This window comes from Cupressus sempervirens, chromosome 2 (genome assembly GCF_028749045.1).
Source record: "Cupressus sempervirens isolate cs-2001-9-10 chromosome 2, ASM2874904v1, whole genome shotgun sequence".
Lineage (NCBI taxonomy): Eukaryota > Viridiplantae > Streptophyta > Pinopsida > Cupressales > Cupressaceae > Cupressus > Cupressus sempervirens.
Window position 1 is genome coordinate 742,501,487 of NC_143119.1, and position 18,986 is coordinate 742,520,472.

Below are 18,986 nucleotides of genomic sequence, written 5' to 3' on the forward strand. Positions count from 1 at the left end.
TTAAAGAAGCAGTTTCAAAAGGTCTAAAGTTCTTTTACCCTTTTTTGGGGTGTGTGCTTTTTTCTAGGTGGTCCCGTAGGCTGCTTTGGCCTTGTGGACGTTATTAAAATCGTTCATTCATTCATTCCAAAAGTAAAAGTAAAATGGTAAAGAATGCCAAAAAATAAAGGGTAGTTTTTTTAATACAATGGGCTTACCTCACAAAATTCACAAAAAAGGAGAAAAGTTGGATTTTTGGTATCCAGTAGTTTAATTGCCAAAAACTAGGCCACAACTTTTTTTGTTATAAATTGAAATTTTTAAGTTGAAGAAACTGGTGAATTGGGGAGCTTGCAAGAAATCTTGATTTTCTCATGACTTTTGCTACTATGGTTCAATGTAGACAGAGACATCAATCTAGAGGTTTTGTGTTAGATTCGACTTCTTCATAGAAGGCAAAGGAAGAGTAGGTGCCAAAAGGCATGCACAATTGTAAATGCTAGGTCAGGAGGCTGCAATACAGAAGCACAATCTCAAGTGGGATGAATAACCAGATCCTTCCTCACATTCTTTTTTAGGTGACAAAAATCTAGTTTCCTTAGTTTTCGGTTCACTTTGCATTCACATGGTGTTTTATCAGCTTAGATTTCTCCTTAATTCAATTGAATTATCGATTTGGGGCTACACATCATATGATTATGTCAAATTCCTTCCTAGTATCAACCATTTTAACATTGACAGAATATTCATTGGTGGTAATTCTTATTTTGATGTTTTTGGTATAGGTAATGTTGATGTAGACAAGTGATAGTTTCAAAAGTTTTCTGTGCCTTTACTTCCAAAATTATTTAGGATAATACAAAGCCATCTAGGGTTTTCTCAATGGAGTTATAATTGAGGATTTGAAAGGACAGTCAGTCATTTCCTTTGGTAGTGCTTGTGATTCCTGTCAATTGAATAAGCTTGACAGCCTTGGACCTTGACAATATTCTTTAGTTATGTTTCATTAGGTTATATGCCCACTTCTATGTTTGTCCCTACACTTTTTCAGTTCAACTTTATCAGTGCTTACATGTTTTGGAGATGACTTTTTGTAACAAAAACATGTGTAAATACTAAAAACTGTGATAAACTACTACATGCTGCATGGTAATGATTTTTTCAGCAGGAAAATGGTGAATTTGACCTGAAAATTGCAATTCGTCACAGTTAAATTTCCAAAAACTTGCCACAAACCATTATGATTGCAACTTTGACCTATTTTTGAGGTCGGCCAATCATTTTTGGAAACTGTAACACATGCAATTTTTCTTTTTCTTTAATGAGAATCCTTACACTATCCCAATTGTTCCCTGATTAAATTAAAAAAACCTTTATCCTTTGGTTTGCCAATTTATTCTCAAGAACAACTTTTTTTCTATGCTTTAGATGATGAATTAAAGGGGATGGCTTGATCTTCTTCGACTAGTTGAGTGACCAACTTTTGTTCCTCTAGTGATCAACAAGAGGCCACTTTGTAGAGTCTACTTTCCCCAAGCCACTATGATTCCATCTACCTAGATTGTCTGATCCATTACAATAGACAAATGTTGCTTCCTTATCAATACATGGTTTTCTAGGTGTTGAATGCTCTTGAAAGAAAGTTGATTGATTAAAATGTGTTCCAAATAATTTTATTGCAAGAGAACATTCATGTGGCACTTCCACTAGCCTTGTTGCAAGACCTTATTTGAGGTACATAGTTTCCATAAGTCATAGTTTTGGTTGAGATCTCTGTTTGGCACTCCTGATCCCCCTTTTGTTCCCCAACTACTGTAAGTCAAACTTAAGCATGAATGGGGATAATTCATCATAACCTTTGATGCCACTTTTACCTTACTTTATCTAGTTAGCTTAGGTTCAGTTGTCTAAATTATACAAACAATTGGTTGTGAATGGGGATAATTCATTATATCCTCCTGATACGGTTGAGCTAGAAGCTAGTCTTTGTTAATATCCTAGTTCACTCCCTAATTGAAGTCAATGTCAAATTAGACAATTGAGTTTAGTAGAACCCTTTTGTGTGTTAATTCTCAATAATTTTTGGTCAATTTGAATTTTAAACCAGTCAGATTTAGTTTTGCATTTAATGGCGATTTCATTCAGCTTAACCTATTTAAGGCAACTGTATAATTAAAATGTAATCTTGATTCATTTAGTATAAAGCATTTTTATTGCCACTCAACTGGTACAGTGCCTTATAATCTGATTGGTAAGATTTTCCATGGGTGGGTTCTATGCTTGCCTGGGGTTCTCAGGCGAGTTCAGTTGCGGCATTGCCAAACTCATTATGATTCTCCTGATTCTATCCCAATTGACTGTAGCATAACCTGGGGTTATGTGTGCCCCATGTTGGCTGCTATTCCAAACTTAAGTATTAGTCCAACATGACGGGGAATTCTTAATCTTGATAAATAGCCACATGCAAATTCTTCGTTGATTTTCATTTTGTTCTAGATTGTTTTAAATTTTTTTTGCCTGTGAATTATGTACCCTAGGCCTTCTTTTTTGAACCTTATTTTGTGTCTTTTTGAGGTAAAATGCCCTCCTTGATCAATGTGGTTGTGCCTCCTGATGTAATTCTGTTGTTCAGGATTGAGTCATGTTATTTCATACTTTATGTTTATTCATAGTTTTTAGCGTTTTGCATGATACAATTTTTTTAGCTCTACATATATCTTCTAGAAATCTTGTTTCTAACTGAAGACGTTTCAATCATTGATAAATCAAAGTTGGATTTTATCTTAGCTAATTTCTATTGATCCTCTAACATACACTTTAGGGTTGGACCTATTGGTTTGTAATTTCTCTGTTTGGTAGACTACTATAGTTTGATAATATTACTGGCATTTGAATGTTGGCATCTCTGGTGGTTATGCTGCAGATACATTTCTGACATTTCTGAAAAGCTATAAATTTGATTGGTTGCCAAACAGAATGAGGACAGGTTTACTTTCAATCTATTGTGAATCACATAGTTCTGTTTTATTTTTCTTGTGCCAGGACCTACGCCAGCAAGTATATTCCTATCATTGCGAGTGTTAGTGAACATCAACCACCTACATGGCCTTCATATTTTATGGATATAAATGTTCTAGCATTTCTAGTACCCGCTGGCATCATTGTAAGTATCCTGTATTTACTTTTGAGAGGATCTTTTTTCTTTTCTTGATATCTACGCCAAATATTGTATGTATGGTTTTTTGCTTAGAATTACTTGCTTTTTTGGAGAGCTTTTGAATTTAAAAGAGTCGTTATAAAAGAAAAATATATCCTATTGGTTTATCAGTGGATATTGTTAGCAACACTGTTCACATCTTAAACAATCTTGACTATTTGCATTGCTTTTGACTAATTTAACTGCTGAACTTGTTTTTTCTAAAACTATTTTTATAATATAATTAAGTTATTGATCTTGACCCTGTTTAAGAAAAGAAAAAAGGATACATATTTCTGATAATGAATTTGAAAATATTTGGGTTTGTAATTGTTCTCTCTTGGATAAATAATATCTGGTAAATATAAGTGCAGTTTGAATGGAGATAAATTTGCAACTGGAATATTTTGCTTGTTCTCTAGTAAAATATTTTTGATAAATTCACCTTGCCATTTCTGCAGGCATGTTTCCTACCATTGTCTGATGCAAGCTCATTTTTGGTTCTCTACATTGTGACATCAGTATACTTTTCTGGTGTAATGGTAATACTTCTAGCTCCTCATAATAGTATTTTCTTTATAGTGTATAACATATAGTATATACTTCGTACAAAATCTTGGTGTAATAGGTATATCTTTTAGTAAAGCATGTTGTGGTCTCTTTTCACAGGTGCGGCTTATGCTAGTCCTGGCTCCTGCAGCTTGTATTTTATCTGGAATCGCTCTTTCTGAAGCTTTTACAGTGCTAACACGATCAATCAAATTCCAGGTTCAATTTCTACTTGTAAGAGTGGTTTTCAATCTTTTGACTGGATTCTATAAATATCATGCTAGCCAGGCTAGATTTGCTGTTTTAGCTTTTAGCATTTCCCATTCTACTTGTTGCTTGGTTGATGTACATGCAATGCTGTTTGTTCAAATTGATGGAAATTAATATTATTTCATTCTTTTGCAACTTGTTATGGATTAAACAATTACATCAGCATCATAAATGCTTTCTTTGAGTTTGGATTCTTTTCTTCAGAAAGATGCCTCGACAGATGGAACAGAAACAATCACAAATGAGCTGAAGGAAGGGCCTAAAATTTCTGAAGCTGGAAAAGACAGAGAACCTTTGAGAGAGAAGCCCTCAAAGAGAAGCAGAAAAAAGGAAAAGGAGAATGTGGAAAAGGTTTCGGATAAAAAGGATAACAAAAAGCAGCCATTGCTTCTTCCGTTGGAAGCATCTGCTGTTGGTATCTTGTTACTTATTATATTGGGATCATTTTATGTGGTATGCTAATAGACTAATAGTTCTTTCTGCTGTTTTTAATATTTGAATTTATCTTCTATGCTTACTTGGTCTTATATGCAATGTAGGTCCTTTTTTTGTGTATTTCTTCTCAGTTTCTGATGGCAATGTTATCCTTATAGTATTATACAGATGATCAATGGACATATGTGAATCTTCATATACTAGAGTGCAGCTAATTGCTAATACAATATCCTCTATGATACTAATGTGCTTCTCTAAAGTCTCATTTTGTCAGGGCATTCTGAAGAATTTTCTAGTAAAGTGATTTTTGAAGAATTCATTTGCAGGTTCATTGTGTTTGGGCTGCAGCAGAAGCTTATTCAGCTCCATCAATTGTGCTTTCATCACATACATCTGATGGAGTTCACGTTTTTGACGATTTCCGGGAAGCTTATGCATGGCTAAGCCATAATACTGATGAGGATGACAAGGTGTATGTCCTTTGTAAATAAATATGTTGTATTGCAATAACTTGTTAACATTGACTAGCTTTTCTGCTGAGAATTAACATGGAGGTGTTTCTTCTTAGGATTAAATAATGTGATAGGTAAAATGCATTTGTATTGCTTAAACTGTGTCTAAATACAAAGCAAGAAGGAAACAGGCAAAATAACTGAAAGGAAAATCATCAAAGGATAAATTTTTATTGTTGGAATTGGTTTTTAACTTGTGATCTTGAGCAATAAGATAATTTAGGGTGGATTACTGTAAGAAGCTAGAGGTTAATTTTAGCATAGAAACGATGGCCGAATTGGTATCGTATTTAGTTCTCAAATCTAATCTTTAATGGATGGAATCGTGGAACTAGGTGTTAGATTATGGTATCCACTGTAAGTTTTTTACCAAAAGATATTGTAACTATATATAAGTCGGAGGGATAGTTCCGCAGAAAAGATATTGTAAATATATATAAGTCAGAGGGATAGTTCGGCAGAGTAGTCGTTCCATAGTTTGCCGATTAAAAACTTTGATTCAAATGTGTTTTTCACATGTCGTTCTTTTTATTAAACCATGTGCTTTCTTTTTTGAGATTTCAATATTTAACTTAATACATTTTAAAAAATATGTTTCTTTAATAGATTTTAATTTTAATACTTCTAAATTGTTTTTGCTGAGTTGAAAATTTTGGGCTTGCCGAGTACTCTTCGAGTTGGGAGTCTGTGAGCTATGAGTTGTTCAATTGCTACCATGGAAGATTTTAATAAGTTCATTGGTTTGTAAATTACAGGTTGCATCTTGGTGGGACTATGGCTACCAAACAACAGCAATGGCTAATCGAACAGTGATAGTTGACAACAATACATGGAATAATACACATATTGCAACTGTTGGTACAGCTATGTCATCTCCTGAAAAGCAAGCATGGGAGATTTTCCACTCTTTAGATGTGAAATATGTTTTTGTAGTATTTGGAGGTATGTGGTATTTTGAGATGTTTTGGTCCAATCAGAACAGCATCACAGAAACTGACATATCTTCGAATGAATCTGTAATAGTCTTTTAGAGGAAGTTGAAGACATGCTTATGCCTCTGCTTTTGCTTGAGTGACAATATGACTAAATGGTTTGAATTTCTAGGTTTGGTTGGATATCCAAGTGATGATATCAACAAATTCCTTTGGATGGTTCGCATAGGAGGTGGTGTTTTCCCACATATTAAGGAACCTGATTATCTTGTAAGTGAGTCCATATTTTAAATTATATTTCACAATTCATATCTTTATTTCTTTTAATATTTACAATATTTGCAGAAATATGACTTTGCATCTATCTAATTGCATATTCTGATGACATACCTGTAGAGAGATGGTCAGTATCGGATAGATTCCCAAGCAACACCAACAATGCTGAACTCACTTATGTATAAACTCTCATATTACCGGTGAGAATTCTGTTGTTTTTAGTTTTACAAATATCTATAATCTTGGTTAATTAATGGTAATTTCATCATTGGGTTTGCAAAGTAGAAATATTTGTGAGCATCTAATTAATAATAGTCTTACACCCACTTTGACATTGGTTTTCACTAGTCTTCATGAAATCTTAATTATAGCTGATATTCGGTAGACCACCTTTTTAATTATATTTGTAGTATTTGTCAAAAAATAATGAGTATAAGATAAAATAGAAGACCTTGAATATAAAATAGGAATACTGTTTGTGAAAATTGAAGTGAACTTTAGTTTGTCAAATGATGCTGATTTAGAAATTACTTTGCTTTTAAAGTGTTGAATAACATCAATCATACAAGGTTGTTGTATGAAGGTTAAGGTAAATTGTTATGGTGATTTATATATGACATATTACAACTTTAGATTAATTGAAATCGGCAATGTTTTTAATCAGTAAAACGCTAATCTAGGTTGTGAGGATTTGTATTAATGATCAAAAAGATTACATTGCATAATTATATCAGTTTCTACCAATCAAAAGATCAGGCTGACAAGATACCCACATACAAGAAGCCCAACCCTCAAAGTAGAGAAGTTAGCCACCCGTATGTTTTAGAAACATTGCTGGGAATAAATAGAGTATGTTTATCATTCAGCCTCTACTCAGACCAGCTGCCTAAAATTCCAGCCCCTCAACAAAAAGGGCATCTGACGACAACTGTTGCCTCTCCAAAATATAAAATACGGACCATTATTTACTGTACTAATCTTCACCATAGAAGACATCTGAACACACAAACGCCAAAAACATCAGTACCACCTGCTTCTTCAAGAAGTCCCTACCAACCACTGGCCACCTCTAGTGTTGAGAAAAAACAGAGTTGTCTAATGTAGGTTGAAGGGTTGTTTTGTCATCAAAGCCCCCAGTTGCAGAAGATTCAAAGTCTCCTCCGGACATGGACTTCACAGAACCAATTGTGCATAAACCACAATGTCAATATCGTCAAGAAGGAACTATTCTTTGAAGACTTCAAGGAGCAGGAGTATGATATCAACTCCCAACCCCCCTATGTCAAGGAGAAGCTAAAAATTGAGAGGATTTGACAATATTCACCCCATAATGATTGCAGGAAGTAGAAAATTCTCTTTCAAGCACCGTTTTTATCGCCTCTATGGCCAAAAGACACAGTTCGTGGTAAATTGATAAAGGCATACATCCGAGATAAACTCCAGGAAAGACTTTTGCCGTTTACAACTATGAAGCCGACTTCGGGACTCCATAGCTGAGCTCAAACAAAGTACCGAGAACCTCTGGTTGAAGTCAATGTAAATGTAGCCATATTTATTCACACGCACAAGCATTTAAACCAACTGAAATTCTCCTTTAGAGCATGTCCTTCCTTAAAAAAGGAAAAGTTGCCATGGTAGCCTGGATCAGTGGCGAATTCTTTGTGAGATGACAGCTCCTCTGTTTAAATCTTAAATGCTTCTTGCTGTCCAACTTGAAGTGTCAGAAAATACGTCCCATCCATGGTTAAGAGTGTTATAAATAGATAATACTGAGGGGGGGGAGGGTGAATCAGTATTCTACAAACTTTTGACCACAACTGTATATTGTTAATTACTTTATAGCTTGGATATGAAAGTAAACCAACAATGCTGAACAGTAAATATAACCATGCACATAGATAACTCATAACACCATTATTTGTTAACTAGGGAAGCCCTGACCAAGGGAAAACCCTAGTGGGGATGATACCCGATAGATGATTCACTAAAAACTAGGATCCTATTAAGGATATTGACCCTGTTAAGAGTCTATGAAGTACATATAGTGTCTTGAGTCCTTGTTAGGAGACTAGGCATGTTAGGAGTTGGTAGATCAAATACAATGTATGCAAGAAGAGCCCACTGCCCTAACATGCAATTATACAATTCAGTTCTTCACAATGTCATGTCCCCATTTTGGAGGCAATTTGATTTAATTAATTTAATTAATTAGGTTGTCCAAAATAATGAATATTTTATGAGGATGACTAATTAATTATTTTAATTAAATAAATAAGTGGTATTAAGTTAATTATTTAAAAAGTTATCAAATAAATAAATATTAAAAGGTAACTTTATATTTAATTAATTTAATAAAGTGACTTGAATTATAAAATATTTTATAAAGTCACTTAATAGATAAAATAAAATAATGTTCTAGAAGCTTCTGGAGAAAGTGGAGGAAAAAGAATAAATAGGCACCTCGGGCTTCATTCTAATCATCCAAATTTGTTGTTGTTGATGTTGATGTTTGTTGATGTGCATTGTGGAGCCTAGGGTTTCTGCAATAGTCACAACTGGCCATTGAGAACGAAAACTCTCAATTGGTACGCAATTTTGAGGGTGTGAAATATCACTTGAATTATTGCAGCTGGAAGGAAGATACTTTAGTCTTCTATTTGTGTTACATTGAGAAAAAATATTTGTGGCCATTGAGAACGAAAACTCTCAATTGGTACGCAATTTTGAGGGTGTGAAATATCACTTGAATTATTGCAGTTGGGAGGAAGATACTTCAGTCTTCTATTTGTGCTACATTGAGAAAAAATATTTGAGTACAAAAAGCAGGCCGAAAAAGCAGTTTGAAAAAGCAGGCTGAAAAAACAGTTTGGAAAAGCAGGCCGAAAAAGTAGTTCGAAAAAAATAGGCCGAAAAAGCAGTCCGAAAAAGCAGAACCGAAAAAGCAGGCCGAAAAAGCAGGTCCGGAAAAGCAATCCAACCAAAAAAAAAGCAATCCAAAAAAGCAAATTCGAAAAAGCAAAGAAAATTATTACAGCCATCTACAATTAGGGGCAGCAGCTAGAGAGGCATGACTTGGGCACTTGAGGAGGTTATTTTTTGTTCAGTGGTATTGCAATACATCTATTCTCTAAGGCGACTTCATATGCCAGGTCATCAGACCTATCATTCATTAATAGATATATCATTCATTTTTACATTCCTCACAATGGTATTAGCAATCCATGGCTTTAGTTGTATTTAATCATGCATGTGATTAGCGTATTGCTGTAGGGGAGTATTAAAGTTAGATATTTAGTGTTGCATTAGTTTTCATTGGCAGCTGTAGGTGCATATTACTTTACCAACAATCATCATATTTTGATATCTTTGTAAATGCCAAGAGTCTTGGCTAACTTAGTATGAATATTGTATTGGATACTCATTCTCAATTAAGGAGATACAATTACTAGTCATTAATAGTTGTCTTTGAGCGTTAATATATCATTTTTAATCAGCCAGTTAGCTTGCATACCAACTGTTTGTTAAAATACCAGTTGGCTGTAGGTGATCATTTTCATGATTAGAACTCATATATGCATTCACTATTGCCAAAATTAGTTGCATATTTATGTTAGCACATTGTTTAGACAATTTGGAGTCTTTGTAAGCATTCTCTTTGAGGCAAATCGAAACAAGAGTCATTGCAGCAATTTGAAAAGTTATATCAGTCATATGGCCCCTTGTATGTAAAGTGTTTGACAAAAATTTTCGAGCCTTCAATCAGCATTTTAAGGTCAGAATTGAGCAGGACCATTACAGTGTTATCAGAATTTGCTTGCAAAGTGTTTGACGAAATGTCAAACAACTGAAGTATAAAGATTTTTGGTGTTTAAAGGAGTTATAACCTGTCGGGGTTATTTCACACAAGATAGATATACATACAATACTTGCTTTATTGGTGTAACTTGCACTTGTTTTGATCATACATCAAATCTCACATCACATAAGGCTTGCATAATAGTTTGCATCACATCACAACATCTCACGACTTCCACAATAACTGGGCAATATAATAACTCTACTTATACTTTGCACATTTACAAATCTCTGTTCAATCAGCCTTCATGTGTTCACACGTTTGACATAATATAAAATAATGTTCATAAAGTCGGCTCATCATAACTTAGTAATTCTTTCGTAACTAAAATAATTCCTAGGGCCGTACAACTCTGATTACTGATATGCTCTATTAAATACTTGCACTTGTATTTTAATCATAACTTGCGCCTTATTGTTCGTACACATCTGTGCACTTAACCACATCATCATGACAGTGTCACGAAACTTCCCTTAAGTGTGCATAAGCTAACTCACAATGAGTCGTCCGTACACATAAGATCTGTTCTCTGTACTGTGACAAACTGTCTAACACTTAGACAATTTTCTATCTCTAAATGCATAAATGAAATGCTGAATGTATGTTGAAATAAATGACAAACATCAAGACATCTATCTGACCATATTGCCAACAAAGAGCTATGCCGATTTGTGCTTTGAAGTATGCCACCAACTGCGAGGGGATCCTCCAAGGCAATGCCATAATTGAAATGCCTTCAATTTGTCAATTAATGGGCTGTCTTGGGCAGCAATTTGTACTCTCTAGACTATTAAAGTACTCAAGGTGGACTCCATGTCATCCTTGGTAGAGGGTATAGTCCATTCCATTTTATCCTTCATTTGTGAATCTTTCAGCTTCTAGATTTCCTTTTCTAAGTATGTGGTTGAATAAAATTGTTTCAAAATTGCTGATTAGCTCCCTTGCTTTTTCAAGGAGAGCTTGCATAGTTCTTCTAGAATCTATCAAGAGTGTAGGGTAGTCCCTTTGCAATGTTTTTGGATTTCGAATGCAATCTATCCAAAGCTTGTCAACTTGAAAGTAAATTTTTTCAATTAATCCTCCTATAACATCCTATTGCATCATGATGGACACATAACATTAATATCATTGCGTCCTCTACCAACTATGTGTTTGCACAAGAAATTAAACCAACTGAAATTCTCCTTTAGATTACGTCCTTCCTATAAAAAGGAAAATTTGCCATGGTAGCCCAAATCAGCCCCAAATTCTTTGTGAGATGACAGCTCCTCTGTCTTATTCTTAAATTCTTCCTTCTGCCCAACATGAAGTGTCAGAAAATATGTCTAATCGATGGTGAAGAGCTATGCCGATTAGTGCTTTGATGAATGCCACCAACTGCGAGGGGATCTTCCAAGGCAATGCCATAATTGAAATGCCTTCAATTGGTCAATTAATGGGCTGTCTTGGGAAGCAATTTGTACTCTCTAGACTATTAATGTAGTCAGGGCTGACTCCATGTCATCCTTGGTGGAGGGTATAGTCCTTTCCATTTGATCCCTCATTTGACAATCTTTCAGCTTCTGGATTTCCTTTTCTAAGTATGTGGTCAAATAGAAAATGAAAAATATCCATCGAAGAGTCATGCCTATGTTGTTGGTGTGAACATGGTTTTTCTTTTTCACATGGCTTAAGTTTACTTAGTTCTAGATGGTATTCTAGATTTCCTTATTATAGGGCCATGTTATTATTAGATTTTTGTATTTGCATTTAGTGAATAGTACATCAAATTTTGATTGTAGGTAGTTAGTTCATGACTCAACATATCTTTGTTATTTATATGAGGTGTTTCTACATTGTGTAATCATCTTTTCATTATTGCTTACTAGTAAAATAGCAACTCTGTATTGCTTCTCTCTCTATTTGTGGAGGTTATTCGCTTTGCAGGCTGTTGTTCTTAAGTGATAAACTAAAATATGTAACCCAAGGACGTGATAGTTGAATCTTGCCACATGGACACCATCATTGCCAAATCATGCGAGGACTAGAAAGGGAATTGTTAAAATTCTAGTTCATGGGGGTTGAGGGGTATTTAATTCTTTAAAGAAACTTATAAATTATTGAAGTGCTAGAAAATATGTCTAGTTACCTAGTAGGGTATTTGTGGAACAAAATATTTTCAATTGAAAAACATAGTTAGCTGGAAATACGTCCTAACCTCTTGGTACCCATCGTCTATATGAAAAACGTGCCTCCATCTTGAAAACCCATATGGGGATGTCACAATACATTAGGAGACTTGAGATGTAAGGTTGTTTGCTTCTATTGGATCTCCTAGAGGCATCCCTCATAAATTGTGAAACTTCTTGCAAAGGTTTCTTAGATATATCATATCAATTACACTACATTTGCTGGAAGTGTTAATATGTGGTAGGCAAAATAATACAGGAGCGTACATGGTGTAAGAGCAATGTTTCATCATCTAAAGATATTGTTTAATACTTCAATAAGGGCTAAAGGTGACAATTTAACTAGTTTTAGTAGGTTTTCTTTTGTGCATGGTTGAACTTGAAAACTTTCCCCATGGAGTGAGACTAGAATACAAAATGAATGGTGAAGAATCATCTCAATATCTTTTAGCATTCGAGAGATATTGAGGTTTTCATTCTGGCATCTTTCTAATACAACTCTCAACGCAATTTTGAGGGCTTGGGAAGCCCCAGATGAACTCAAAAGTTGAACATATTAAGTGTCAGCCCAATTCTTTGTTGTAGGTCTCTTCATGAGATTTCTGATGATATATAATGATTGAAGATCCAACAGTTAGGTCAAAATTTTGGATGCAGCTATCCTTCCTATAAAATGTACATACAAAAATGTGGGAAACACAATGGATTTTCCTAATTTCAGGATATCATATTCATGATTGCATCCTCTGTATTGTAAATCTGCAAATGGAATTGATAAGAAAACAGCGTGTTTTCTTCATCTGTAGATTACCCTGATTATTTTTTGTCTTTCTGCACATTCTACGGGACCTTAGCCAGCACCCAAAACTCGTGCCTCCCAGAAGTTGAGATAATAGAAAGTAGGTGTTTCTTTCTTGCATTTTCTGTTTATTCTCTATTGTTGTGTGTTTTGAGTTTGTAAGGGGAGTACCCTTCATCACAAAAGCTAAGAGAAGTAAAGGAAATAAACTATACTTGTAATATTCCATGTTTTGCATAAAAGAATTTCTTTTATCTTGTAGCAGAAAAAATTCTTATCAGTCCCAAAGAGGTAATTTTATGAAGTTCAAGCTGGTCTGCTTGCCATCACAATATGATTATGGTTGAAAATTTAGTTGCTTATATCATGATGTTGACTACCAATCTAAATATAATCATTATAAAAGTTTGACATGATAATTTTTTAATTTTCAAGCATTTAAGTATTTGATGTTCTTTAGAGTTGCATGTCATTTTATAATTTTATCTGAAACTTAACTACACACACACACGCACACTCCATTTTCAACTACCAATCTCTTAAGTTGTTTGAAAATGGTGTGCCACTACTACTCCCAGTCTCCTGATCACTATGTGTAAAAAGTTTGTATCTTCTAAAATATTGTTGCATATAACATTGTGAAATGAGGAAATTCTTATTAATTCAATGCCATTTGTCATGTATTCCATCTCGCTTGTTCTTGTGCTAATTTGTCTTTTGCCACATTATCATTTGTATGGCGTCCAAGAAGGGATATAAGAGTGCAAAATATTGTCACTCTTTGGTTGTTTCTATATTTGAGCTTTGCAATAGTTAAACATTTGCATCAGACAAGGAAAATACTCGCATATTAATTGAGGATGTATGCCATTTGATCACTGTTCACAATAGTATGCATACTCTATCTAAGTAAAAGGTTTCAATGTTCTTCTGTCATGAAATATCTTGTCTTGAGCTTTTACCCTTCGATAACATTGTTCTCCAGAATATATCTATCATGTATTTTTCAACCAGAAGTATAATATTTACAGTTTGTAATATCATTACTAATATAATATTATCTGGCTAGATGCAAAATTTTAACTTTCTGATACAGCTCATTTAAAAATGCTAACCTAAATAATACTCGTCGTACAGATTCACAGAGGCAGATGGTAAAGGATTTGATAGAGTGAGAAGAACTGAGATAGGGAAGAAATACTTTAAACTGACCCATTTTGAAGAGGTTTGCACTTATCCTTTTTTGTATAACTCCAATTACTTGTGTGGACAACTTCCCCTTGTTTTGAATCTTTTTAGTTGTATTTCCTAAGAGCATTTTCTGATACAGGTTTTTACAACTCACCATTGGATGGTTCGCATCTACAAACTCAAGGCTTCAAAAAATAGACTTCGAGGAAAAAACAAGAAAAAAACTAAATCGGTCAGTTTTATGTGTGCTCTTGTTTACATTAAAATAATGTTTCTTAAAAATATTTTTTTAAAGATCCTGAGACAAATAGTCCTGTTTTCTTGAGCTTCAGGGTACAAAAGGTGGCAAGTCGCAAAGCTTGAAGAATCAAGGCAAAAGAAATCCTTGGCTATGAAGACTAATTTAAGTGTCTATCCTTCTTTTACAAGAAGACGCCTTGTTTTTATACTTCATGATTGTTAGGATGATGTGCATTTAAAGATGAGCAGGTTCTATAAATTTTGTGGTCGCTTACTGAATTGCTATAGCTGCTTGTACATGGGTTTTAGCTTTTCCTGCAGTCGATGTCAATTGACTCCTAAATTGACAAGAGAGATGCAAGAATCTGATGAGAGTATTTTCAATATCAAGCCCAACAAACTATATAGAGGTCAACACCAATTTTGCTGTCGTATTGCCCTCTTATTGCAAGCATAAACAGAACTCTGATTTGTTAAAATTTGTTCTTGTTTGATAAATTCTAATATATTCTGATCCTTGATTATAAGTTGCCAAGACATGGAGAGTGATAATTTAAATCTAACCTGACATTTGAGGAATGTTAAGATAATTGGTGCAAAAAATTAGTAGGCACTGTTGTGTACTGATTCAATACAGAAGATTCTCTATGTAGTTACTTTGCTGGCAACCGTTCGATTCATGATCATTATTTAATCTATTATGATGTAATACGAGATGCATTTTCTAAAATCTACACAGTTGAATCCTGATAGCAATTTCACAAGTTGACTTCACATGAAAAATATCTCCGACTTCTCAATCTATAGGTATGTTTTTGGAGGATCACTTTTTATGTAACACAACATCATTTTCATCTTTCTTTGATGTTCACTAAATTTTGCAATGGAAAATTGAGAGCTATGATATGCTATGTTTGAGGTAGGTACTCACCCCTTAACCCATGTTTCTGCCTCAAGCATTTTGGGGGTCAAAAAGAAAATTTTGGGAATGTCCTATGTAACACAATTATATAGTACTTATGACTTGCGAGAATAATTTAAATTTTTAATCCCATTGTTTTAAGTCTTAAATTTCATTATTATTGGTATGCTATTATAGTGAGTTGTTATTGTCAATTGCAAAAGAGATTAAAGATAGAAACAATTTCTGTTTGGTATGCAAGCTTTTGTAGATATTATCCAAAATCATTTTAAAAATTTAATGTTATATTGAATTTTTTGTATTGCTATTCACAGTGTTGTGGCAATTTGATCTTCTATCACACCTCCCTCTCTCTCTCCTTCCGTCCCTACCCTTCCTCTCCCTCCCTCCCCTTGCACTCTCTCCTTACATTTAACAACTTATATTGCACTTTCTTTTTGTAGACACCGTTTGGTGCTCCCCCCTTGCTAGCATTTGCCCTCTGTACTGTTTCCAGTCCCTTAGATCCTCGTCGGTCTCTTGTTAGACATTAATAAATTTATTTTATCTTATCTCATTCATGGAGTTGTAGCAAGTTATTATTGTCAATTGCAAAAGAGATCAAATATACAAACAATTTATGTTTGGTATGCAAGCTTTTGTAGATATTATCCAACATCATTTAAAAAATGTCATGTTATATTTAAATTTTTATATCGCTATTGATGGAGTTGTAGCAATTTGACCTTCTCTCTCTCTCTCTCTCTCTCTCTCTCTCTCTCTCTCTCTCTCTCCAATGTGGGTTGGTTTGTAGACTTATAGATTTATTGGTTTTTTGTCCTCTCTGCTTGAGACCCTACTTCTCTTACTAATGTCAACTTTTTCCCCTATCCTAAGCATTTTTTGGACACAACTTGTTTGTTTTAGGAACGAAATCAAGTTATCAATGAGTTGTGGGTTCGGTGACTCGTGCCCCCTTGACCAAACCTTGGACAACCTCCTTCAACCTTATTGAACAAATACTTAATAAATGTCTTCTATGAGGTTCATCTCCCAATCGTCCTTTGTATTTTTCGATGAAATATGATGGCGTCTTCTTCGATATTATCATCATTTTTTTAGTGGTCACTTGGCAATTGATTGTTCTTGCTTGAGTCATAAAGGCTCTTCCACTTGGTGGAAGAAAGTTAAGGATGAACACTTGATTATTGTCGCTTAAAACTCTTTCTTTGATGACTCTTTGTAGGTTAATTAATCACCTTATTATGATGTTCCTCTTGCTCATTTGGTCTTAAACCTTGTGGATCTTAACCCACTTCTTGTTGATGTTATGACTACCTACAACTACGTGAACACTTGTCTCATTGTTGCTCTCATTTTGTGTCAACCTCTAGCTAGAGATGTGCAATCTTGTCAATGATTTTCCCATTGTGCTGACAATCTTGCAAAGAGCACTTCTTCTCTTGCTGATGTTATGTCTCCCTACAACTACGTGAACACTTTAACTCATTGTTGCTCTCATTTTGTGTCAACCTCTAAATAGAAGATGTGCAATCTTTTAAATGATTTGCCCATTGTGCTGAAGATCTTGCAAAGAGCACTTCTCCGCTTGATGGGGATCTTTGTGACAATGTTGTTTAGACATAGTCCAACAAATTGTTCTTTAGTTTCTCATTCTCCTCCCCATGTTGTGGGTGAGTTGTCTACCCTCTCTTTGATGTGAGTTGCTAGTGTTGTTAATGGTTTGTTAATGACCTTGCTGTAAATTGTAAAGTTTTTGCTAATTCTTATCTCTTAATCAGACTTTCAATCCAGTCTTATATGCTGAGAATGATCTTTTAAGTAATATGAATATTGATGAAATTAGTGCTTTATTATAATGCAGATACAATACTGAATTTTTAACCTTTTATTGTGATGGAAAATCTTAGATATAAATCGTAGGATATAAAAGCTTATAGGAGCAGACTGTTGTAACTGGGTGTCCTATAATTTGCATTTACAATCTACTTATATACCCTTTCTAAAGGGTATGTCCCTCAAGGGACATAACCCTTCCTAACTTGGCACTAATTATATTCTTCCTAAGTCAGCAATCTGAGAGACAAGTTAGTAAAGACTAACTAACTAAGAGTTAGTTTGGTCAAGCATTAACAGTTGCATCATTAGAAATCACTAACACCTATAGGATATATATATATATATATATATATATATATATATATATATATATATATATATATATATATATATATATCATTAAATGCCAACATTAGAGATATATTACCATTAAGAGGAAGTAGGGTCCGTATTGTCAAGCTTGTAGGTTTATCTTGGTTAATATTCGTAACACTCCCTCTTAACTTGATAATCCTATAAAGAGAGATTATATCTAGCAACACCAATACAGATAAATAAGAAAGAATTAATAATCTATATCTGTCTGTCTCTTTTTAGTATGTGGTATCATAGAACACATGATACAAAGTCGTATTACTAAACCTGTGATATGACAAATCACTGCCACTAGTGATATTATATAAGATAAATCTGAAGAGTAATTTTTTCATTTATCCAAGTTATGATTTTATAGAAACTAGTATTTTCATATCACAACATGATCCTGAGTTTTAAGATCTACCAGAATACAAGATAAACCTGGAGAATACTAAGATTCTTGCTTTATCCAATTTGTGACCCATGAACATAGAAATGTCAACATCACAATATGATCTTGAACTCATCTAGATCTTACAGTAGAACTCTACTATTTAGCATATTATCTAAGAGATCGTCACCTCTCATAATGTTTTATAAAAGTGTTCATTATTTTCAAGAGTGTACTAATGGATTAAAACTCAACCATACCAAGTCTACTCCTGAAGTGTTCTATCTTCGCTCTGATACCATGTAGAGTTTCTTTTAATCCTTGGTACATAGAGTACACCTTTAAGAAGAAGAGTATTTCCTGATTTTAGTTTCAAAGTACAATTTCTAATTCCTTCAACGGAGTGTGTTGAGTTATCAACAATGGTAACTTCTCTGATAAAGAATTTAGAGTTTCTTTGTATCCCGTTAAATGTCTAGAAGATTCACTATCAATTACCCATGCTTTATTTGAAATTTCATGTGATAGAGAGGAATACAAAACATGGTTCTCAAGATCATAAGAATCTTCTTCTCTAATGACATTTGTACAATTTGCCTGTTGTTTGGAATTTTCAGGACAATTAGATCTATAGTGTCCAAATTTTTCACATTTAAAGCACTTTATTTTAGATAGATCTTTCTTGATCTTTCCATTCTTTTGATTTCCCATTTTCTTCTTGAAATGCTTCTTCTTGCCTTTATAGGAGTTTGTATTAAGAACGTGAAGTTCTTCATCTTTTACTTTTGGTTTCCCTCCTTTCTTTAGTTTTCTAGATTCCTCTTGAAGACAATCATTCTTGAGTCTATTAAAGTCCAAAAGTTGATCTCTGGCACTTATTCCTTGTGCAAATGTCTCCCATGAATCTGGGAATCCATCTACAACCATAAGTGTTAATTATGTGTCACTAATGATGGTTCCTATGCTTGATAGTTCATCTCTAATGCCGACAACTCTTAAGAAGTAAGAACTTATCGATTCTCCTTTCTTTATCTAAATGTGATTCAATTGCCTTTTTAGTGCAAGAGCCCTAGT

General features: G+C 34.1%; 1 protein-coding gene across 3 annotated transcripts in view; it reads left to right on the top strand.

Annotated features, from left to right (window-relative positions):
- Positions 1–14,930, top strand: part of STT3A (staurosporin and temperature sensitive 3-like A) — a 125,646-nt gene extending 110,716 nt beyond the window's left edge. Inside the window, exons 13-23 of one of the 3 annotated variants that reach the window (XM_089815272.1) lie at positions 3,022–3,142; positions 3,637–3,717; positions 3,845–3,958; positions 4,199–4,447; positions 4,756–4,899; positions 5,697–5,883; positions 6,046–6,143; positions 6,270–6,349; positions 14,110–14,197; positions 14,303–14,395; positions 14,496–14,930. In XM_089815272.1, coding sequence (XP_089671398.1) covers positions 3,022–3,142; positions 3,637–3,717; positions 3,845–3,958; positions 4,199–4,447; positions 4,756–4,899; positions 5,697–5,883; positions 6,046–6,143; positions 6,270–6,349; positions 14,110–14,197; positions 14,303–14,395; positions 14,496–14,558 — 1,318 coding nt within the window. In that variant the 3' untranslated portion in view covers positions 14,559–14,930. Of the gene's footprint in view, positions 1–3,021; positions 3,143–3,636; positions 3,718–3,844; positions 3,959–4,198; positions 4,448–4,755; positions 4,900–5,696; positions 5,884–6,045; positions 6,144–6,269; positions 6,354–14,109; positions 14,198–14,302; positions 14,396–14,495 lie in introns of those variants that run through there. The other 2 variants (XM_089815273.1, XM_089815274.1) reach the window with 2 other exon arrangements.
- Positions 14,931–18,986: the final 4,056 nt, after the last annotated feature.